Here is a 25,378-nt window from a genome sequence, read left to right as displayed (position 1 = left end):
AGTCAAAAAGTCGTCGATGTTACTTGTATAGTTTTTCTACTAAAAAAATAAAATAAAATAAGAAAAAAATAATTTTAATAAAATTTAAAGGAAAAATGTTACTTTTCTCATTCAATCAATGTTTTCACGCTCATTTGAGATATTTAATGGATTAAATATAAGTTTTAATCGATTAAATCAATTAAGAGAGATATTTAATCGATTAAGAGAGATATTTAATCGATTAAATCTTCAAGTCAACCATTTTTGTCAGTTTTGACCATTTAATCGATTAAATCTTCAAGTTAATCGATTAAAGAGGGACAAATTGGTAGATAATTTTGGATAAGGGGAAAAATAATTATTAATTAATTAATGAAGAGAAAAAGACTCAAAAAGCCGCCGATGTTACTTGTATAGTTTTTCTACTAAAAAATAAAATAAAATAAGTAAAAAATAATTACAATAAAATTTAAAGGAAAAATGTTAGACTTGTTACATTATATTTTGGGTACTTAACAAAAATTGCAGGACCAATTTTAATTTCTTAGAAAAAAAATCAACTTATAATTTTTTAAAATTCAAAATAAACTCAGTCGAAATTATAATTTTTTTGAAATTCAAAAACGATTCACATTAAGCCTTTGTTCTTGCATGTTCAACTCTACTACTTTGGTTCTCCCGCGCGTGCTTTAACTGGATGTCTCCGTCTCTCTGGATTTTTTTAAGTGGTCCCTTTTTTATATAAGGAAAAATTTATTTCATTTGAATCCAATTAATTTTTTTTTTTTTCCTTTGAATCCTCACTTGGTATCATCCCAATATATAACATGAAGCCTTAATTTTTTTTTTATTCTTTAGAAAAAAAATTAACTTGTAATTTTTTTGAAATTTAAAATAGATCCAATTAATTAAAATCATGATCTTTTTAAAATTAAAAAAAAAATCCATATTAATACTTTTAAAAAATAACAAATTTTAAAAAAATTATGAGTCAATTTTTTTTAATTAAATTAGATCTTATAATATTTTTTAATCACCCAAAAAATATTTTAGTCTAACATCTTTTCAGTGACGTAAGATGTGATGAAATGGGAGCTAATAATGACAGGACGATGAAGAAACTTATGATGGAGACTTATGAGCAATGGATCTTTGAAAAGTCAATCTCAATTTGGTTCTCGCACGTTCAACTGTACTACTTTGGTTCTCCCGCGCGTGGTTTAACTCCATCTCTCCCTCGTCTCTCTGGATAATTTTTTTTTTAAAGTAAAGTCCTTTTGAGTTTTCAATAAAAAATATGATCTCATTTTAGTTTTTTATAAAAAAAATTAATCGTTTGATTTTTATAAAATTTAATGTAGACTCATTTTAATATTTTTGAAAAATTAATGTAGATCTTTTCTGAATTTACAAAAAATCACAATTTTAACTAAACGGGTCCACTTAAAATTTTTTAAAAATTTCAAGATTATTTTTTTTTAAGTGACTAAAGTTGATACCATAATTTTTGTTAGAGAACAAAAAAAACTTTTTATGGGTTCGGGTCCTTCGTAGCAAGTATAAGGTGGAGGAGAGCCTCATTCCAAGTATCTCGGCCACAGCAAATGATTCTTGTTTATGGAAGGCTATTGTTAAGTATTGGCCTCAAACTCTAGAGAATTTTCGTATCATTTTAGGGGATGGGGTTCATACGTCTTTTTGGATGGATTTGTGGGTGCCAGGATGTCCTCAACTTGTTTCTCTGGCCGTTCAATCTATTCCTCCTATTATGACCCATTGGTCTACGTCTCAATTTGTAACTTGTTATGGTAATTGAGACTGGCCTTTATTCCAGCACCTTCTTCCTACTTCAGTATTAGACAAGATTCGTAGTGTGCTCCCTCCTACAGTGGATCCTTCTTCGTACCGTGTTATTTGGGCAGGTAGCCAAGATGGGGTTTTTTCAGTGAAATCAGCTTATAACTATCTCATGGGTACCTCGCATTATCATCAGGATAGGATTTGGAAGGTAATTTGGGCTTGGCCTGGTCCTGAACATATTAGACAATTCTTATGGCTTCTCTACAGAGGTTCTCTTTTAACTAATGTTCGTAGAGTGCATCGTCACATGGCTACAGATGCAGCGTGTCTGAGATGTCATTATAATCTTGAGGATAGTTTACATGCCATTAGAGATTGTCCTGGTGTCAGGGAATTATGGGAGCATCGGGTTCCTTCTGATAACTGTAGTGACTTTTTCTCCATGGATCTTCACCTATGGATCTAGACAAATCTAGGATTAAAAGGTCTGTTTCAAACTGATCGAACTTGGCCTTTGTATTTTGGGGTGATAGCTTGGTGTTTGTGGGGGGGAAGAAATAAGGCGATCTTTGATCAAACTAGCACCTCAAAGTATGGTCTCATTAGGCGCATTACCTACACTTGTGGTAATATTCAATTGGCTAATGAAACCCTTATTAAGATTGGTCATCAGGAGCTTAGAAGAGAGGAACGTCTTATTCACTGGAATTTTCCCTCTGAGGGTTATGTTAAACTTAATGTGGATGGTTCCAGCATAGACAGTGGGCAAAGGACTGCATGTGGTGGAGTCATAAGGGATGTTGTTGGAAACTGGTTAATTAGTTTTACAAAATTCCTTGGGAGTGGTACTTCTACTTCAGCGGAAATTTGGGGGTTCTTGACAGGTATGGATCTGGCTTGGCATAAGGGATTTAGGAGAGTCTTTGTGGAGGGTGACTCCAAGGTGGCTTTGGAATTTATAAGAAAAGGGTGTGACGTAAGTCATCCTCTTTCTGCTTTAATCATCCGAGTTCGTAGCATGCTTCAAAGAGACTGGATTATTCAGCTTAGTCATACTTATAGAGAAGGCAAATTTGTTGCTGATTGGCTTGCTACTTATGTACCTTATCAGGATGGACAACTGATTGTGCTGGATGTCCTTCCAACGACTTGTTTGGAATTGCTTCGTAATGACTTGAGGGGGGGAGTTAGTCTCCCAAGATTGTGTCCAATATAGGACTTTTTTTTTTAAGTTACTTTAGTTTTCATTGTATTTCTAAAAAAAAAAAAAAAACTTTACTTTTTTTTAAGTGCTGTGACTATACAACTGAGTGGTCCCTTGAAAAAATTATTTCATTTGAATCCAATTATTTTTTTCTATTTTTCTTTGAGCCTCACTTGGTATCATCCCAGTATACAACATGAAGCCTTAGTTTATTTTTTTATTTTGTTTTTTGTTTTCATTACCTGTTGTAAGTACTTATTCTTAAGAAGTTAATCCTAATTCTAAAATTTTAAAACTAATTTCAAATACTCTTTTTTATTTTTAATAAAAAAAAATAGTTATAGAATATTTTATTAGCACCAAATTTTTAGATCATTTACATTGTTTTCTTAATTTTATGCGTAAAGTTATATGTATTAAAGATAAATTAAAATTTCATTTTCTTAAATATTTTTTTTAATATTTTAGAGAATTAAATAAGATTTCTATAATAAATTAATTAATTAATTAATGAACTACCCATGGTAACCGCAGAAAATTTCAACAAAACACTACAGTCACATAGCGATTTAAAGGCTTAATTTTAGATCTCTCCTAAATTCAATTAGTTGCAAAGCAATCAACCAGTTGAAATATTTCAAAAAAAAAAAAAAAATAACGGTTGAAAGTTGAAAAGAAAATTCTTGTCACACAGCGGTTCACAAAATTTTCTTTAATAAAACTCGTGGGAAAGAAAATCCAAACTCTTTTATATTTGTGCTTTCCCACTTCACTATCTTTCCAGCTCCATGGACCAAACTACCTCTTTCCTTCTTTGTTCCACAATAAACACACAATCACAACCATGAGTCTATGACTCTCTTTTATTAGTATTCATCTTATCTAACTAACATTAACATACAAGTGCTAAGCTTCTAGCTATCTGCTGAAACTTAGAACTGAGAAAAATGGGGTTCTCTCCACCTCATCAGGGAAGTGGTGGAAATAAATGGGAGAGCAACAAAGTCTTTTCTCTCCAAGTCCTTACAGGGAGATGGTTCATGGTGTTTTCATCATTTATGATATTGTCAGTATCTGGAGCAAGCTACATGTTTGGCCTCTACTCCAGAGAAATCAAGTCAGTTTTGGGCTATGACCAATCCACTCTCAATCTGTTAAGCTTCTTCAAGGACTTGGGTTCCAACATAGGCATTCTTTCAGGCCTAATCAATGAGGTCACACCCCCTTGGGTTGTCTTAGCAATTGGTGGGGTTCTCAATTTTTTTGGGTATTTTATGATTTGGCTTGCTGTGACCAGAAAAATTGCAAAGCCCCAAGTGTGGAACATGTGCTTCTACATCTTTGTTGGAGCCAATTCTCATTGTTTCACCAACACTGGAGCTCTAGTTACCAGTGTAAAGAACTTCCCTGGAAATCGTGGCATTGTATTGGGAATTTTGAGTGGGTATCTGGGTTTGAGTGCAGCAATTATCACTCAGCTATACTATAGCTTCTATGGAAACGACTCAAAATCTCTACTTTTGCTCATGGCATGGCTACCAACTGCTACAGCTTTTGTTTTCATACCAGTTATCAGGAACCACAGGGGTATTCAACAGCCAAATGATACCAAAGCTTTCTATAGGTTCCTCTATTTAACACTTGTCCTTGCAGGGTTTCTATTGATTATACTCATAGTGCAAACATGTTTCACCTTCATGAAGAGTGAGTATTATGTTACTACCACTGTGATGCTTCTCTTGCTCATCCTACCATTTGGTGTTGTTATTTTGGAAGAACACAAGATTTGGAGGAGCAAACAAGAACACATCAATTATGAAGATCCTCAAAAGCCCATGAATATAAGTATAGAAAAGCTTAATCAAGAGAAGTCAGCACAGGCTCCCCATGCAGAACAAGCTATCCAAAAATCAGTTTCCTGTTGGAAAAACATACTCAGGACCCCAGATAGAGGTGAAGATCATACAATACTTCAAGCAATTTTTAGCCTTGACATGGGTATTCTTTTCTTTGCTACTATATGTGGACTTGGTAGCAACCTGACTGTGGTTAATAACTTAGGTCAGATTGGGAAATCTTTAGGATATCCTGCACATGCTATAACCACATTTGTTTCTCTTATGGCTATTTGGATCTATCTAGGAAAAATTGCACAAGGGGTTGTCTCAGAATTTATCATAAACAAATTTAAACTCCCTAGGCCTATAGTGTTCACATTTCTTCTTGTACTATCTTGTGTTGGTCACCTTTTAATTGCATTCAACGTCCCAAATGGTCTCTATTTAGCTTCAATTGTAATTGGTTTCTGCTTTGGGGCAAACTGGCCATTACTCTTTTCCATCATATCTGAACTTTTTGGTCTTAAATATTACTCAACATTGTACAATGTTGGGTCAATAGCAAGTCCAATTGGATCATACTTGCTTAGTGTAAGGGTTGCAGGGTATCTGTATGATAGGGAAGCAAGAAGGCAAATGGCATCATTGGGGCTAAAAAGAAAGCTAGGGGAAGAGTTAAACTGCAGTGGGGGTGAGTGCTACAAATTGGCTTTCATTATAATCACTGCAGTTTGTTTGTGTGGGGCTTTTGTGTCACTCATTTTGGTGGTTAGGACTAGAGACTTCTACAAAAGTGACCTATACAAGAAATTCAGAGAAGAAGCTAAAACCGTTGAATCTGAAATGGCTGTGTCTCAGAGCAGAGTTGGACCACCTACTGCTAACGAAGGCTAGAAATCATTGGCAAGGAAATGGTAAAAGAAACTTGAGAACGAGAGCAACAGCTCCAACTAGTATAAAATATAGTTTGCACTTAATAGTGAGTCTTGTAATGTAATGTTATGTTTTATTTTCTATACATCACTAGTCTGTAAGATAGGTTATGTCTGCTTTAAAACAAATATATGGTATTTGCATTACAGTGTTACTTGAGAAATAAATAAATGCTCATATCCGCCAGGCATTAATCTAGTTTTCTTTTTTGAATTTATATAATGATTTCAAAATTCACAGAAGAAAAAACAAAAAATGAAACGTAAGCTGACAAATTTTTAAAATTATGAACTCATTTTGTGTTTTGGCCCCATTTCATTTTACTATCACCCAGTCTGCAAAAAGAAGTTTTAACCCTTAGAGTTAGGTTAGTTCTTTTATTTATGGGTTAAGTTAGTCTCATGCAACATAAGATAGAGAGTTTCTCTTACTGACCCTTCAATATTTATGCTTGCCTTTTTCTTTTCTTTTTTTCTTTTTAAAAATCAATGGAGCCCACATATGTTGAGTTTATCACATAAGATACCCTATCTCGTACAGCAGAGAATAATAATTCCCTTTATTTATACTAGTATTCCTACGACAATTGATATCAACTAACTACTAACCACATGTGGTATTAATAATAACATTCTAATGCCATATTCGGATATCAATATCCGGATATTAGATCACCAATATCCAGATATTCCATGACAGTGACGAAATGTAATATCTTTCTCCAAGCTGAGGGTTTAGTGTTGCGAAATCGGCAAGTATACCATTCGTTTCAAGTAATAAAATGATAGGTAAAGTATCGTTTCCACGAGGATTAATGCACCAAGTACTAGTTTAACTATTCCCCTTAAGTTAGAAAATAAAATTGAGTTGAGTGTGAAAATAATTGATTTTGGAATTTTAAAACAGAATTTAAAAAAAAATAATTAAAACAGAAAATTAATAACAATAAATTTTGAACGTATGCAAGAAAAGATCAAGAACGCGAGAAAGTATTGATGAAAAATTTATAAAAAGGATGTAGCAAGGATGCACTTCACCTCCGATCCTCCCTTATATTCCTATATTGTATTTTATAATTAATTAATTCGTTTGTTCAAACAATTCATTATTTTCCTATAAAATAATTGAACCCTAATGTCTTAGTGATTTCAACCCTTTAACCCAATCAGAATTCTAATGTCTTAGTAATCTCACTTGAATTAAGCATTAAGCAAATTAATTATGAGTCTGCAATTTATATAAGCCTATGTCTAGATCATACACAAATTGTTATTCTACCCTTGTCCAGACTAAAACCCCAATATGGCTATTGTGAGTCCTAACCCTCAAAGCCCTATAATTTAGAGTGATCAGTTCTAAATAGGATATGAAAAATTAAACCAGGTAGAATAAAACAAACTAACTAATTAACTTATAAAATATCAATACATAAAATATAAAGGATTCACATTGGGTCTGTGATCCCAACTACAAAAACAAACTAGCCAAACATAGCTGGCTTAAGCAAATTAAAAAAAGAATTCATAAAGCAATAAAGAAAAAGAAGGAGAAGAAGAAGAAGAATCAATGATCTTTGGTCTTCAACTCCGTCGGAATCCTGATCTTCAGCGTGAGCCTCCAAGAATTCTCTCCAGCCAAAGATTCTTTTCTCTGAGAGTCTAAGTCTCTATTTATAGAGTTTTTGACCTAGTGTAGAAATCTTGATTGAATCTTCGTTTAAAATCTCTGTTTAATCTTTCGCTAATACTGAAAAATATTTAATATTGATTTTTCGCATTTTTTACGCCACTAGCGTGGTTCCCACGCTGTGAGCGTGGATTGCAGGAAGGTCTGGCGCTACTAGCGTAAGTTCCACGCTAGTAGCGTGGATGTCTCGGGCTGTTTTTGAACTCTGGCGCTACTAGCGTGAGTTCCACGCTAGTAGCGTGGATGTCTCTGTATGAAAAGGCTCATTCACGCTGTCAGCGCCACACCCACGCTATCAGCGTGGGCCTTCAGTTTGGTAATTTCCAATTTGGCTCCAGTTTGTCTATTTTTCCTGCGAACTCAAAAGGAAATAAGTATCACAATCTTTGATTGAGATTTTAACAATTAAACAGTAAATACTGCCTTTTTATTCAAGATTAATCAATATTGTTTCTCTTTTTGACTTAGATTTATATATATGCTGGAGGCATATCATTTAGTATTCAACCCCGTGCCCCATATCACTTCATCTCGTGCTTAGTTGTTGATGGGATGAAAATTCATTCTCATTTAAGCCCATTTTGATGGTAAAAATCCATCTGTTCCGTCCACTGGTGACCATTTTTTGCTGTCAAAATATGTTCCTAGATCCTGAGAACAGAAGTACTAGAAGGGAACGGATAGTGATGTAATCAGCTGATAATGCAAGAAAAGGGGAACAATTTAACTTATTTGTACACCTGCTCCACTAACCTCTCCTCTGACTCTTTTGCAGGAAACATTGAAAATAAACTTCTAAAAGCATAAAAGAGTACAACAATCAAGCAGGAAGAAACGTGTATAATAGAGAATGAAGAGTGCTCATTGGTTGAGGGAAAAAGAAGGCATGTGGTTTCAGAATAAAAAGGAAAAACTTAACCCTAAGTTATCTAATCAAGCAACATGCTTCACTTGTCAGAGCATCAGTTCACTGCCTCTTCATTCAATCAAGGAACAGCTGAAGAAGAACCACAAGATTTCCATCCATCACCTCAGCCTATAAATAGGAGAATCCAACATGAAGAAACAATTGAATTCCTTAAGAAGAGATCACATAGTTCATAGTTTAAGTTTATGTGTTTTAATATGTATAGTTTTAGTAATAGTTGAGTGACAACAACCCATCCCCCCTTTTCTTTTCACCATTTGAGACTCCTCACGAGCAATATCCATACTTCTCCATTTTATTTCTTTGTTGTTTATTAATATATGTTTGTTATTTCTCTTCTCTTCCACTCGTTATCTTCAACCTGAGTCTCGGGTCTATCAGATTTCATATTGAAATAATTATGTTAGTGTTTTTGTAATGCCCGGCCGCTTCAAGAATCAATGACTATCCCCACATACTAACACGAGACTTTCCAGTGTGCTTTTTCCTCACTCGCACACTTCCTGGGAAAACTTCCCAGGAGGTCACCCATCCCATAATTTCTCCAAGTCAAGCACGCTTAACTGTGGAGTTCTTCCGTTCCGGGCTATCGAAAAGCAGATGCATCTTGTTAGTATAAGTAATACCAATTAATTCTTATAAGTTATCCCAAACTGTGCAGTCTCACATCTGCACAGTCTTTGGAATCCCTCTCTTTCGAGTGTCGATTCGATTCATTCATGCATGTAACCCCCCGCTAGAAGCCTGTCAGGAGCCGCTCCTTGTCCGTGCCTCTTTGCACCGGCGATCACTCCCCGCCCTCGTCAGTGCTCGGGATGTTACATGCCCACCAGCTTCCGCTTGGTTCGTCCTCGAACCACACCGTACTGGAAGAGAGGCCCTGCTCTGATACCACTTGTCAATGTTATCATACTATTGTATTAAGCTGCACTTAATTAAAAATGCGGAATATCTTTTTCTTTTCAATTATGAAGTCATTATCATTACCAACTTGCTTATTAATCAATTAATAAAACATCGCCTGTATACAATTGCAATAAAACAGCTAACTGAAAAACCTCATTAAACTCATAATTAACAGATTAATAAGCAAGTTGGTAATGATAATGACTTCATAATTGAAAAGAAAAAGATATTCCGCATTTTTAATTAAGCGCAGCTTAATACGATAGTATGATAACATTACCGGGTATATACGGGGTGTTACAGTTTTCAGCCATAGGCTAAGTTATTTTGGAATGGAAAAACTGTGAAATTCTTAAAGAACTATGTTCAAAACTCTTGTACTGAATCTTTTGTATTTCTGTGATTCAAGTAATTTTAACTTTTTGGGTATCAATGGAAATTGAACGCAAACTGAGAAAGAAACTTCCTCAAAGAAGGGATTTCAAACAGCTTGATCATAGGGGGAAGGTAGGATTGTGGAAACAATCTTATTGGTTGCCTTAGAAATAAGGAACCACCTTGTTCTCTGAAGGTTTTGAACTTAGTAACTGTTGGAGTCAAGGGAGCCATAAGAATATGAAAACTTGTGAGTCATTTAGTCCATGAGCTGAGGAATAAGAGTTGGCAGTGAAAAGACTTGAACAAATTCAGAAGGGTTAAGTCTTGAGTTGAGAGCATAGCTATTTAAGAATGGAACAGTGGATCTATTCCTTGTGTTAAAAACTATTTTTGTTAATCATTCATCTTATTGTCTCTTAATTATTGTTATCTTTAAGTTTTCAGCATTTAATATCTTGTGATCATAAAACCAAATCTCTAATGATTTTGTCGTTCCTCCTGAAATCAAGAATGATTTAATATATAACAACGCGAGGAGTTGTTTAGAGTCAATCTGAACCTACCACCTTAAGGGAACGTCCTTAAGGCACTAGGCAATGAAAGACCGAACAGTTCAATACTGTCTTTTCTGTTATTTCAAATTCTTTTCAGAATAGTTCAAAGTATTATTTCGAGTTACTATCCTTGTGGGAACGATAACGTGGGCACTAATAATCTCACTTATTACTTGATGTGTGCACTTGGGCGATTAGGTTAATATCTAGAGAACAAATGCGTTTTCTCTTGATGGATTAAGTAAATGGAACGTCCTTAAGAGCATCAGCACCCAACAGTTGTGCTTACCTATGTAATCAGTTTACTTAAGTTATTTCATGTATTTCTAGGCATCTAAGATGTCATATTTCATGGTGTTTAAACAACTATTACATGCATAAATGGTGAATCCTAACAATCCTTTACTTAGGTCATCTCACATGCAAATCATATTACAAAACAAGGACCAACATGATTAATACATAATTCCCAACATCCATAAATAAAGCATATTACAATATGGCATAGACAATCCTTATGCTCATATTAAATGCACATAATAAATATTATCAATATTAGGCATGCCTCAACTACAAAATATTTCATAATCATAATGCATGCATATCATGCTAACAACTCGACTCCGGCCTTTTGCCTCGAGATGCACCAACATCAACAATCTCAGTACCTGAAAAATGTGCCCCAGAAGGGGTAAGATCTCTATCAGAAATCTCAGTAAGACAAGGGTTCTCGAAGAGTTTCTCCGCCCCAAGATCACTTTGGTATAACAGAATAAAAATAGTATAGGCAGTAAAAGTCCATATGATGCAACAACATATATATATATCATGCATGTTTGCTAACAAGTCTATTGGCCAGAGAACAGTATGATTTTCACACGTCTTCTACATACATAAGAAGTATAGGCTCTTGCCTTATACCCACACTCAGGGAATACAGTCTTATGCAGCTCCACTACACTCATGTATTAGCCATCTTGTGTGTAATACACCACATAACATACATATATAAGAGTGCATTATTTCATCATCTCAAATAACAGATAAGCACATATACCATATAAAACTACCATCCTCCTCTTGGAGTATGTGGAACAAATGGGGATTACCCATGAGAACACGAAACTTACCTTATCTGCAAAATACTCCAATGAACTCTCAGCATCCGAAGGATCACAATCATAGGCCCGCACAAAATCACAACCTATTTCAAGATATAAAGGCAATTAATAAATATACTCTCATTTACGACATTCTTTTATATAGTCTTTTACAAAGCCATTCTTTACGTAGGGACACCAACTCAAGGTGAGAGGAACTAGGTCCACTCCATAAGGTCCCTTAACCTTAGAACATCACTTACAAGTGCAATAGAGTCTATAATTCATTTCCTTGAAGAACATTCCAAAGAAATAAACTGTATTTATGAATACGACAACAAACTTCGCTTACCGTTTTTAAAACTGCAATTGCAGATCTTTACAAAAATTCTGATATTTTAATATGTTAAATTAGACATCCTAAGATTTCCTACGACATATTATATATCTCATTTGGACTTGTATAACTCCGGTTATATCTTTTGCAAAGTGACTGCTGCAAACTAAATTTTCAGCAACCGAGTTGCGACTTCAAAATGACACTGTGATTAAACCACTTATCTAATGCCAACGAAATTTTACAAGGTTATATTCACATGTGTTAGCTTCACATAGGTCCAAACGGAACTCGATTTAGAACTTTGTAGCTCAAGATATCAAATTTTTACTAAAATAGGTTTGCTGTCGTCGTAGATATCCGGATATCCCACTGTTCATATCCGGATATTTGTCACAGAACAACAATTTTTCATCAAAAACATCATTTTTTCATGATTTAATCAAACAAGGTTCCATTTTTAACATTTATAGAAAGTTCAAGCTCCAAATTTTAAGCATGTTTACGCTAGCGGTCATCTTGGTTACTCATTTTTCTCATTTAACATGTCCAAGACTCATTCTTTTTAATAAAAGCTAAGAGAGAAAGGGTGAAGCATATACCAAGGGCTTCAAAAATAGCTAAAAGAGTGATCTTTGATGCTTCTAGTCCACTTTAATCCTCTGCCATACTAAGAGCACGAAAATGGTTTGGTGAAGATGAGTTCTTTCATTACAAGGAGGCTCCTTGATGATATAATCTCCCAAAACAAAGAGGAAGTGCTCCAACCCTCACAAGGCAGCACCTTGAACCTTTCAAGAATGAGTTTTTATCCTACAAGTTGCTTGCTTTCAAGTGTTTGGGATGATCAAAGTGAGAGGATATGAACAAAGGTGAAGTCTTGCTTGGTTTCCATGGAGGAACTCACGCTTATTTAGAAAGGAAGAGAAGAGAGAAAACCTAAGTGTTGGAAGAAGACACTCTACCTAGGTTTCAGAATTAACCTAGGGTTTAGTGCCATTTGACTATTTATATAGGTGCACCCACTTAGCTAACATTATTAGTTTAATATTTTCGCTCTTCGTTTAACTCTAAAATTTTATATTCTTAACCTAGACATTTTTCTAGGAATTATAGTATTTTTATAATAATTTTCCGAGACACTTCATCGGTACACATTTTATACAGCGAAATAGCCGATATTAGTTTTGACATTACTGCTTATTATTTTTATACCAAAATTGATATTCTTGACCTAAATATTTTTCTAGTAATATTAATATTTTTATCATTATTTTTCAAGTTACTTCACTGATATTCATTTATACCGTGAAATACCCGGTGTTTGCACTTTCCTTTTGAAAAGTGACTTAATATTAAAGTTTATAATCTTTCTATAATTATAGAATTATTTCCTAACTCATAATTAAAATATTTCAATTCCTAATTTAGCGGTGTGAGTACAAGTCGAATAATAAATTGGTTATACAAGTTGAGTGTATCTCTATAAAGTATAGCTCTGGTGGAATCATTGATATTAAATATTATCATGAACGCATTCGATCTTCGGTTGGTTCAGATTACTCTATAAAACATAAATTTATAATATTTTGATGTGTTTTGATGGTTATGATTTCTAGTTTTCCTGATTAAAGTGAATTACTGAATTATTTGATTAGTGTAAATTTCTAATCATTTTGGTTTATGAGAATTGTGTATTGTTGATAATTTTGATAGGAGTTTCTAAAGTAATATGAAATGATTGAGTAAATAATAAAAGAGACTCCAAATTATCAGATAAAGAAAGTAAAATATTTTGTATGTGAATACAACTGTTTGATGGTGTAAAATATTTATCTGTACTATTAAAGAGACTATATGGTGTTGTCTACGTTCCGTATCTGACATGTTACGCAGGAAGTGAACTTGCGGTTGGAAACTTCTCCATAAACCCCGAGCTTATTGAGATTTATTCTCACCCCGCAATATGGGGACATATTTCAGGTACTTTTGATGTTGGAGATAGGTCCCTTGGGAAGAGGCCAACACGAGGAGATTAGGGCTATGCATGTAGAGGATAGAGAAATAGTTACATGTTGCATAGAATATCTGTCTATATGTTTTGATGACTTTTTGTATTCATGTTTTGTAATGATCAGACAAGTGCATATATGTAAATATTCTTTTTGAAAGGCCTATGTTGCCTATGTGAATATTTGTAGAAGTGTGACAGAGATATGTATCTGTATATACATATTTAAGTACTAGGTTAATGAAATGGCACGGAGCCATCTTGTGGTAGTTTGAATGGAATGAGTATTGTGTCTATCAGGTGTTAATTGTTATGTGGGAATTGATCCCTAGAATTGTCCAATAAACAACGAAGATACTGTCAAAATTTATAGAAAACGTAGCTGAATTACCTATGACTTTGATGAGTCATAGCTCACTCAATTTTTAGTCAAATGAAGTGTGTGAGCTATCATTTTGAAGTTTAGGATGTCTTCTTTATTTTCCTAAAATATGGGACTGCAATGATTTGCGAGTCATGTGCACTTTTCATTTAAGTGCAGATTGCCCAGTTTCGCAGGCTGTAAGACACCAAGGGTCTGTCATCTTTGTAAACTAATATTAGTAGAACTTCTACAGTTTTAAAAACAGTGAGGAAACTCATAGTGGTTATTTGCTGTCAAATGACAGTTTTGAACAATTAACTTATGATGATCATATCTGGAGTTGTATAAATCCAAATAAGGCTTATGATATCTTGTTGGAAAGCTTAGAGAGTCTAGTTTAACATAATAAAATATTAAAATTTATGGACATGTAGATAAGTGCATTTTTGTGAAAGACTGAACCTACCTTGGTTAGGTAAAACGTGTAATTTGTGTTTTAAACTTTGTTGGTTTATGAGAACCACTTAACACTTTAAATATGTATTGTATGATATTTAAGCTATAGAAATTTATGTTCCACAATTATTTTTAATTATGATCATTATATAGGAATTGTTTTAAATATGGTTGTTTTAAAAGCAAAAAGTTCTACCGTATTTTAATTCAAATACCATAATTATAACTACGTTTAATATCATATGTATGGTAATACATCGATCCGAAACGGAGTGTTACAAAGTTTCTTCAACAGTGTCGTATTATGCAGACCGATCAATTCTGGATGAGGCGTACCTTATTGAGGGGATTTTTGATTTTACTGAAGGGGTACAAGAGGATCAGTGGCGGTTATGCAATGTTACTGGATCTATCAGAGTTTGTGACCGCCCAAGTGAGAGGGGCATATCTTCACGATGTTTCTTAATGTACAAGAGTTACTTTACCGACATCAAAGTTCGATTTTCGTTTTTTGAATTTCTAACCGACGTGTTGTACCATTTGAGGGTTGCACTATCCCAACTTCAACCTAACGCCTGGGGATTTATCCAAGATTCGAAATGGTGTGCAGATATTTCTAGTGAACTTGCAGTGTTGGGCTTTTCTTTACTGTTTTCAAGTGTCTCCTTAACGTAAAAAGTGGGGTTGGGTGTCGCTTAAGACTGGAGGCAAATATCTGTGCACCAACTATTCTATCATGAAAGTTAAACGTTTACTTCTTTTTTTGATATTGTGATTTGTAATTTTTCTAAAGTTTCTTTTACGTTCCAAATAAAATTATATATCCACTATAACTTATGTTATTTGCAAAAAATAAAAATAAAATGAAACTATTACTTGACTCAACCTCAATAATTAAAGATGTAGACGTAAATGAGTTAAATAATTTATTAGGGACTTACGATCGAATTTATATTAACCCCAATTTGACCTAATATATGTAGTAAATTAGAACAAGTTCATGTATTAAAAAAAAACTCTTTGAGAAAATAGGTTATGTGTTAGGATTAACCTAACAGAGGACAAGAACCAAAGAATAAGAACTAAAAGAAATCGAGAATTTGTATTATTTTCAAGTAATGATCTCAGTACCTCATGTAAGTATTTATACAACAGTATTAACTAACTCACTAACCGTTAACCAACCAAACTAATTAACTAACTCAACTGGTTAACCAACTAACTTTATTCCTCAAGCAACAAAGTCTTTGAGTATTACAGAGAGTTGCCTCACTCTCTTAGACGCCCTACGTGTATCAATACCCTCCTCTTCAAGAACAACCTTGTCCTCAAGGGTCAATTCTGGATAACACTTGCGCAAATCATCTTCAAACTCCCAAGTTGAATCTTCGGGTAAAGCTGGTGTCCATTGAACCAAGAACTGGCGTTGGGGAATTCCTCCCTTTGAAGACATCCGAACTGACCAAACAGCCAAAGGATTTTGGACAGGTTTGTTGGCAACAGCAATTGCAGGTAAAGGCAGAGGTTGAGCATCCAAGGTACCTCTGAATGGCTTGAGAAACGAAACATGGAAGGTGGGATGGATGAGACAATTGGGAGGCAACTGCAGTTGGTAAGCAACACTGCCCAACTTCTTCTCCACAGGATAAGGACCAAAGTAGCGTTTAGCCAACTTGTGGCTCGCACGTTTTGCTACAGAAACCTGTCTATAAGGTTGGAGCTTAACCCATACCAATTCCCCTACTTCAAAAGAACGGTCCTTCCTATGCCTATCACATTTTATCTTCATCCGATTCCTAGCTTGCTGCAACTGAACCTTCAATCGAGACAAAATTTCATCACGCTGACCCAACAAGAATTCCACTGCTTCGACCTTAGTTAATCCCCGTGGCAGGGGAGGTATATGTATTGGCTTTTTGCCAAAAACAGCCTCAAATGGACTCATACCAATACTAGAATGTATGCTGGTGTTGTAATGGAATTGAGCCCACCCTAACAATCCAATCCAATCCTGCGTTTTCTCATGACAGAATGACCGCAAGTATTGCTCCAAGTAGCGGTTGGTCACCTCAGTTTGACCGTCTGATTGGGGGTGGTATGCTGAGCTAGTATGCAATTTCGTCCCGCTCAACTTAAACAATTGAGACCAAAATTGACTAACAAAAATAGGATCTCTATCGGTCACTATGGAACGGGGAAAACCATGAACATATACTATGAGTTCACAAAACAGCTTGGCCACCACAGCAGCTGTGAAAGAACGAGGAAGAGAACCAAAGTAGGCAAATTTGGATAATCTATCCACAATTACCACAATGGTCGTGTGTCCCTTCGATGGTGGAAGTCCCACAATAAAATCCATGGACAAGTCTTCGAAAATACCCTCAGGGATGGATAGGGGTTGCAGCAATCCACTTGGTTTAGAGGCTTCATATTTAACCTGTTGACAAATTATGCATTTCCCAACAAAGTCTTTCACATCTTGTCTCATCGAGTTCCAATAAAATGTGGCAGAAAGCCTCAAAAAGGTCCTGAGCACCCCTGCATGCCCTCCAATTGGAGTAGAGTGAGCTTCCTGGATTAACAAAGGAATCAAGGAAGAAGATGGACTGAGTAAAAATCTATGGTCATGGAATAATATGCCATCCTTCTCAGTCAAGTGATTATCAAGGTTTGAGTTGTTCTTCAACCTTGCATGACATTGCAGCAGAAAAATATCTTCAACATTCTGCTTTTTAATCTCTTGCAACACATCAAATACAGGTTCTGATATCATAGCATTCAACATGCCAGTGTCATGTACCCGAGACAAGGCATCAGCTGCAACATTATTAATTCCAGCCTTGTATTCAATGGAAAAAGTGTAGCCAAGCAACTTACACAAGTATTTTTGTTGTTCAGTAGTCTGGATAGTCTGATTGAGCAACTCCTTGAGGCTTTTGTGATCTGTCCGTATGACAAAAATTGAGCCAAGCAAGTATTGCCTCCATTTCTTTACAACAGCTGTGATTGCATACAACTCACGCACATAAGTGGAGGCTGCTGCCATTCTTGAAGATAGCTTTTTGCTGAAATAAGCCAAAGGTTTTTCATTTTGTAACAACACTGCTCCAACTCCAGTATTGGAAGCATCTGTCTCAATAACAAAAGGCAAGGAAAAATCTGGTAAATGGAGGACTGGAATTTGGATCATAGCATCCTTGAGATGTTGGAAAGCTTGTGTAGCAGCATCAGTCCAGCAAAATTCGACAGAAGTCTTCAACAATTCTGTTAAAGGACTTGCTATCATAGCATAACTCTTAACAAATCGCCTATAGTAGCCCGTTAAACCAAGAAATCCCCTAAGGTGTTTCACATTTCGAGGTATAGGCCAATCAACCATAGCTTGGACCTTCCTAACATCTGCATGAACCCCTTGACCAGAAACTACATGACCCTAATATTCAATAGAAGTGACTCCAAAAGAACATTTCGAAGCCTTGACAAAAAATCTATGCATCTGCAAACACTCCAAGGCAATTTTCAAATGCCGATTATGGTCTTCCATTGTCTTACTGAATACTAGGATGTCATTAAAGAAAACTATGATGAATTTGCGAAAGTGAGGTTTAAACAAGTGATTCATCACAGCTTGAAAGGTTGCGGGAGCGTTTGTCAAACCAAAGGGCATGACTAGGAACTCATAGTGTCCTTCATGAGTCCTAAATGCAGTCTTTGGAATGTCTTGTGGCAAAACTCGGATTTGGTGATATCCTGCTCTCAAATCCAGTTTACTAAAGACCTCAGCTCCACCCAATTCATCCAATAACTCATCAATAGTAGGTATGGGAAACCTATCCTTGATGGTGATAGCATTCAATGCTCTATAATCAATACACATGCGCCAAGTATTGTCTTGTTTGCGCACTAAAAGTACTGGTGAAGAAAAAGAGCTTTGAGAGTGTTGTATGAACCCAGCTGAAAGCAAATCTATCACCTGTTTTTTGATCTCAGATTTCTGGTGGTGAGCATATCTGAAGGGCTTCACATTCACCTGTTCTGAGTTGTCCTTCAAATGGAGAGCATGATCCAAGCCTCGAAATGGAGGAAGCTCATGAGGTACTTGAAAAATGGATTAATATTGCACTAAAACATGCCAAAGTGCTACTGGAACCTTAGCCTTGAGACTGAGCAATTCAGATTCAATAGGTATTGCACCTGTTGATCCCAAGCTTAGTGCACAACAATGAGAGATGCTGTCTTTGCACAGATTCAATTCCACTCCAGGATCCTTAGAATCCATATTCCCCTTCAATATCAACTGCTGTCCTTGCCACTGGAATTCCATGGACAGGTCCATATAATCGTGAGTGACCCTGCCTAACTGTTGCAACCATGGCATTCCAAGAATAACACTAAGATCCACTAAGTCCAGCACCCAAAAGTCAATCAGAAACTGGTGTCCTTGCAAATCAATTGGAACACTGAGACACTTCCTTTCAGTCACCAAACACTCTACATTGCCCAAGAACACACGCAATTTCTTAGCACGAACAATAGGCAAACCCAACTCACCAGCTAACTGTCTTCTTATGAAATTATGAGTGCTGCCCGAATCCACCATTATATATACAACACAATGCTTGATGACAGAGGAAAACATCAAGGAGTTTGTACCTGATCTATCAGCCAGTGTATGCGATGCACCATCTTGTGTGTCCTTTGGTAAGGCTTCAGCTTGCCAAAGTATCTCCTCTTCCGCGTCAGCATCTTCAGGTGAATCAGAGAATTCACCAATCATTAGCATCAATTTGTTCTTACACCTATGCTTTGGTGTCCATTTGTCATCACAGTAATAACAAATTCCCAATTCTCGTTTCTTATGCAAATCAACATGTGAGTACTTTTTCATGGCTGGTGGAGCAGGTAATGCTAACCTCGAATTGGAGGAGCCCAGTTGAAGTACCGAAGGAGTAAGGGCAGTGGTAATCTGGTTGTGAGAAGGTGCCACTGTGCCATCAGTATTTGAGGCTGAAATCTTCAAAGGAAACCTCTTATTACTGGAATAAAAAGAATTCCTAAGCTCCATGTGGTGATCATCGTATGCGAGAACATATTGCATTGCTTGATGCAAATTAACAGGTAAACGAAGTTGCACTACACTCTTAAGTTCACTTTGCAAACCAGATATGAAAAAACTCATATACAAATCATCATCCAACCCAGGTACTTGGTTGATCAATACCTCAAACTGCTGGATATAATCGCGTAAGGTAGAAATTTGTGTTAATTTGGATAACACTTCCTTCAAATTGGTATAAGACGAAGCTCCAAATCGCTCACGAAGAGCCTTGGTCAGATTCTCCCACGAACGGATTAAACCACTACTATACATCCATTGATACCAAGCTGCAGTCATTCCTTCCATTCGCAATCCAGCTACGGGTACCTTGAAGTCTTCTGGAACCTGTTGAAGAACAAAGAATAACTCCGTACGAAATATCCAATTATTTGGATCTAAGCCACTGAAAATTGGAATCTCTAACTGAATTGCCTTGGTTAGGTTCCTGGAATCCAAATCTGTACGGTTGAACGGAGAAGAAGATGTGGTTCCCATATGAGAACCATGCGGAGGGTTGCGAAATCGATCTTCCCGTCCAAGAATCGCCTCATGCAATTGTTGAAGTTGTGCTGCTAAATTCGCAAACTGAACCTGATTTTCAGATCGAATTTCAACGAAACGTTGCTCCACACGACCTTGAAAAGCAGCATTCTCCTCCCTGTCGCGATCAACACGACCTTGCAATGTAGAAAACTCCTCTGTTAACTCTTGCAGACGCATCATGAATTCAAAGGATGAAAGCACCAATTGTTAGGATTAACCTAACAGAGGACAAGAACCAAAGAATAAGAACTAAAAGAAATCGAGAATTTGTATTATTTTCAAGTAATGATCTCAGTACCTCATGTAAGTATTTATACAACAGTATTAACTAACTCACTAACCGTTAACCAACCAAACTAATTAACTAACTCAACCGGTTAACCAACTAACGTTATTCCTCAAGCAACAAAGTCTTTGAGTATTATAGAGTGTTGCCTCACTCTCTTAGACGCCCTACGTGTATCATTATGGACCTATTTTTATAAGTTTTAATAAACAAATTTTATATAGGTTAGTTTATATTGTATTATTATTTTTACTAAAATTAAATTAAATAAATTAAATTAATAAAATATATTATTTTATCAATTTTTTAAATTATCGGTAAATATTAGAGGCTGCTTAAGTCTTACCTTTTACCTTTTAATATACACCAGACCAATACTTATAATTTAAATTATCTAGTTACATCCCCATGTCATGTGTGACTTGCATCGCGCATAAGTAGGAAGCACGCCTTCACCTAGGGATGGCTTCAACCATGCACACAAGTTGAAGACCTAATGACATACGCTACTTTGTACTAAAATATAAAAATAAAAATGGCATGCGCTACTTGTCGCTATTATCAATATTGCTGCCCTATACATGCTCATTACCAAAAGATCACATGTTCGAACTCAATAGCCCTAATGACATACCCTTGCTATTGAGTTGAATTTTGTTGCCGCCCTATAGAAAACATGCTCGAACTCATCACTTATCAACATTAATGTTAAAGAAAACAAATTATTGCCGTCCTACACATGCTCATTAACAAAAATTTGTTAAAAAAACCTTAGTTCATTTAACTATGTTACATTTATTACCCTTTTTTTTTATTTTGATCTGTTACATTTATTACTTTATTAAAGTTGTATCGTTTTTTCCAATTTTATATATGGAAAAAATGTTTATCCTTTTAAATGACACAACTTATATCCTTTCACTCTCACAAAGAGGTGGGACCCACACCTTTATTTTTTTTGTCAACTCTCTCTCTCTTTTTATCTATCTCTTTCTTTTTCTTAAAATGACACAACTTTACATCCTTTAAAATGACACACACTTTGCCCTTTATATATATATATGTAATTGGAACAAACAAACTTCATTGCATTCAGATACAGAAGAGAACACAAAACACTCAGAAAGGTGAAAAAATGGAGAAGGAAAAGAAAAACTATGTAGCTCACTGTTTGGTCCTACCTTATCCTGCCCAAGGTCACATAAATCCTATGCTTCAATTCTCCAAGCGTTTGGTTGAAAGAGGAGTAAAGGTGACACTGATAACTGTTATTTCCAATTGGAAGACTATTACCAACAAAAATCTCAGATCCATTGAAGTTGAAAGCATCTCAGATGGCTATGATGATGGAGGACTTGAAGCAGCAGAGAGCCTTGAAGTTTACAAAGATACCTTTTGGAGAGTTGGACCACAAACTCTATCCGAGCTTCTTCAAAAGCTTGCATGTTCTAACAACCCTGCAGATTGTGTTATCTATGATGCTTTCTTGCCTTGGTCTCTTGATGTTGCTAAGAAATTTGGACTCCTTGGTGCTGCCTTCTTCACTCAAACTTGTTCTGTTAACAACATATACTTCCATGCTTATAAAAAGTTTGTTGAGTTACCTCTTTCAAGGACAGAGTTTTTGCTACCAGGATTGCCAAAACTTGCATCTGGGGACTTGCCATCATTCTTGTATAAATATGGATCCTACCCAGGTTACTTTGACATAATTATGAATCAATTTTCCAACATTGATAAAGCAGATTGGGTTCTTGCAAACACATTTTATGAACTGGAAAAAGAGGTAAGTCACTTGAATAGCTGAAATTTCCATTGATTAATTTTATTTGTTCTTATCCACTGCAATGCATTGTTACTTATTCTTTTTTGTGCTATTGATTATTGAAACGTGAGGATGAACCTGGTTGTGACTAAAAGGTCTCATGTTCAAACTCAATAGCATCCTTGCAAACATGCAAGGGTAGAGATACATACAAGAATTTCCCTTAACACTATTCTCGTAAGTCGGGATTTAATGAGAAGTGATTTTATTGATTATTGAAATCTGAAATGAAATTCCATTTAGGTTGTTGATTGGTTGGGGAAGATTTGGCCATTAAAGCCAATAGGACCATCTGTACCATCTATGTTCTTGGACAAAAGACTCCAAGATGACAATGAATATGGTGTTAGCATGTTTGATCCAAATATAGAAGCTTGCATCAAATGGCTTGATGAAAAGCCCAAGGATTCAGTTGTGTATGTCTCTTTTGGGAGCATGGCAGGTCTTAGTGAGGAGCAAACAGAAGAACTAGCTTGTGGTTTGAGAGATAGTGGGAGTTATTTCATGTGGGTGGTTAGAGCTTGTGAACAGTATAAGCTTCCAAAGGAATTTCTGGAGACATCAGAGAAGGGTTTAATAGTAACATGGTGTCCCCAACTACAAGTCTTAACACATGAGGCTGTGGGGTGTTTTCTCACACATTGTGGTTGGAACTCCACATTGGAAGCTGTGAGCTTAGGTGTTCCAATGATTGCAATGCCACTTTGGACTGACCAAATCACAAATGCAAAGCATATTGCAGATGCATGGAAAATGGGAATCAAAGCTGTTGCTGATGAGAAAGAGATAGTTAGAAGAGGAACAATTAAACACTGCATAAAGGAAATGATGGAGACTGAAAAAGGAAATGAAATAAAGAACAATGCCATCAAATGGAAGAATCTGGCAAAGAATTCTATTGATGAGGGAGGAAGTTCTGATAAAAATATTGAAGACTTTGTAGCTAAATTGGCTCACTGCTGAGTTGCCTTTTATTGATGAAGGAGAAAGTTCTCATGAAGTAGTGTGCTGCTGCCAAATTTGAATAAAATAATTCTGCAATAATTGTTATTTTTGGCTTCTGTTTTTTTTGTTAGTTCAATTTGTTGGCTGCTTTAAAGGTAACAAGAAACTGAGAACGTGAGGTTGTCAATTTTAATTATTGTCAGAATTTGTTGGCTTCTGAAATGGCATGTCTTTTAATATTTTTCTTTTCAGTTATGTATGTTGAGTTTGCTCTGTCATAAGAAGAAAAAATGACGTGACATTCAGTTATGTTGTTACAGTCCCCACTATGCTATTCTCTCACTTCTTCTTTCCTTGATGTTCTAAGTTTGAGTTGTATTAGAGTTATGTAACACGGATATAATATAAAAGTATTGAGTTTAACCTCTTTGAATTAATTTTTTTATGGGAAATGTATATATCATGTAACATGATTTAAAGTTGTTTTCCTACCCAATCAAAAACTCATGGGGCCCACAATTTTTTTTTTTCTATTTCCTAAACTCACTTTCTCTTTCTTCCTTTATGTTTGTGCTAAAACAAACATTAATTTTCATGTAACATTATACTAATATAACCCTTTTTTTTTATATGATTGGAGCTTCGTGTCAAAGTGGTTTGTTGCGAAATTTGTTAGGCATAGTTAGCAAGAATTTATGTATTATCCACCTTCTTAATATAGTAATATTGAATTAATATTTTGATTTTTAGGACCCTAGCACACCACAAGTGGGGAAAATGGTCTAGGTCGGCCTACAGGGACTTACGGCCTAACTTATATTAGGCCAGATTTGGCCTATTATAAATAGTAAAATAGAACAGGCTTAGGCTTTTAAAAAAAATCTATTTAAAAAATAGGCCATAAGCTTTTTTTGTACATGACGGGCCTATAAGTCTACAAGCCGACCCATATCATATTATTTAAATTATAATAAATATAATTATTATTTTAATAATATTGAATAATAAAATAATATTATTTTAGTTATTCTTTTAATTGTTGAATATTTAATGGACTTAAACAGGCTAATAGGCCTAGGCTGTAAACACCCAATTTTATCTTAAATATTAAAAATATAAAAATATATATAAAATAATAAAGTGTGAACTCTTTATTTTATCTTTTATAAAAAGAAAAAAGGATAAAAGGAAAAAGAACAAAAAATAATAATAAATTGTGAACTCCTTATGTTTAAATATATTATTATTATTATAAGAAAAAAAGAGAAAAGAAAGAAAAAAGAAAAGGGCCAAGCCCATTACCCATCACTCAACCCTAGCCACTTTGCCAACATACGCTCCACACTCATCTTTTCAGCAACGACGCCGACAAGAAAAAGAAAAGAGAGACCACTAGATTCAATCACCCAAAATTTCTTCCATCCCTGTTCGCACACGCAGCTACTCCGTCTCAGGAAAGGCGCCGCACTTCATTACTGGACAAGGTAGAGGCGCCGCACTGTGAAGTCGAAAAAGGTCTGCACACTTGAATAAAGCAGAGCAGAGCAAACCCTCATATGAAGAAATCTCTCGTGATCCCCCTCTATAAATACCAAAGAGGCTGAGAAGAGAAGAAAGGACGGAGAAAAGATATATGTGTTTTTTACAGAGCTTGTATTCTGCATGCAAGAAATTTTAGAATATTGTAATAGAATAGGAAGAGAGAAACAAAAAAGAGTCTAAAAAAATCGTTGTAATTCTTGATTTGAAGGAGCAATAGAGTTTTTTTTTGGCTTCAAGTAATTTTGGTTGGTTGCTGATTACTGTATTCTCAATCTTCAATACCCAGGTATCAGCGTAATTTTTTTCTTTTTTTTGTGATGTAATTTATGATCTCAGTATTATAACTTTATGAATATTGCTTACGAGATATTTGATGAAGGAGCTACAACCTGTCGATTTTTTTTGTTTCTGTTTTGTTTTTTGTTTTTGTTTTTACGTTTTTGTTCTTCTACTAATTCTGAAATAATAGTTAGTTTTGATTGATATTCTATATAAAATGGCACTGTGTGGGGTGTGTTCTTTTAAGTAAGTTTGTTTTGTTTTTTTTTTCTCTTTTTTTTATTATTATTTTAACAAATACATATGGATGGCATAAGGTACATGAATAGCTAGAAAGGTTCTATTATTTCTAGTATATCCGTCTCCTGGTATTTTATATA

General features: G+C 35.2%; 3 protein-coding genes across 4 annotated transcripts; 2 read left to right on the top strand and 1 right to left on the bottom strand.

The window, feature by feature from the left end:
* Window positions 1-3,768: 3,768 nt before the first annotated feature.
* LOC133296222 (protein NUCLEAR FUSION DEFECTIVE 4-like) lies at window positions 3,769-5,938 on the top strand. 2 transcript variants are annotated; one of them, XM_061495177.1, is made up of 2 exons: window positions 3,769-5,673; window positions 5,746-5,938. In XM_061495177.1, the coding sequence occupies exons 1-2, from the start codon at window positions 3,934-3,936 to the stop codon at window positions 5,776-5,778; spliced, it is 1,773 nt and encodes a 590-aa protein (XP_061351161.1). In that variant the 5' UTR covers window positions 3,769-3,933; the 3' UTR covers window positions 5,779-5,938. The 2 variants fall into 2 exon arrangements, with proteins under 2 accessions (XP_061351161.1, XP_061351157.1); XM_061495173.1 differs by having other exon boundaries at window positions 3,769-5,938.
* Window positions 5,939-17,913: 11,975 nt separating this feature from the next.
* Window positions 17,914-20,298, bottom strand: LOC133296260 (uncharacterized). Its single transcript, XM_061495210.1, has 2 exons — window positions 18,675-20,298; window positions 17,914-18,578 (listed from the first exon to the last, which is right to left on the bottom strand). The coding sequence occupies exons 1-2, from the start codon at window positions 20,296-20,298 to the stop codon at window positions 17,914-17,916; spliced, it is 2,289 nt and encodes a 762-aa protein (XP_061351194.1).
* A 1,244-nt stretch (window positions 20,299-21,542) lies between these two features.
* On the top strand, window positions 21,543-23,213 carry LOC133296250 (UDP-glycosyltransferase 74G1-like). Its single transcript, XM_061495199.1, has 2 exons — window positions 21,543-22,193; window positions 22,476-23,213. Exons 1-2 carry the CDS (start codon window positions 21,543-21,545, stop codon window positions 23,193-23,195), a joined length of 1,371 nt encoding a protein of 456 aa, XP_061351183.1. The 3' UTR covers window positions 23,196-23,213.
* Window positions 23,214-25,378: the final 2,165 nt, after the last annotated feature.

This window comes from Gastrolobium bilobum, unplaced genomic scaffold (assembly GCF_033153095.1).
Source record: "Gastrolobium bilobum isolate Gb01-03AN ecotype WA unplaced genomic scaffold, APGP_CSIRO_Gbil_v1 utg1120, whole genome shotgun sequence".
NCBI lineage: Eukaryota > Viridiplantae > Streptophyta > Magnoliopsida > Fabales > Fabaceae > Gastrolobium > Gastrolobium bilobum.
This window is presented reverse-complemented; position numbering and strand designations above follow the sequence as displayed.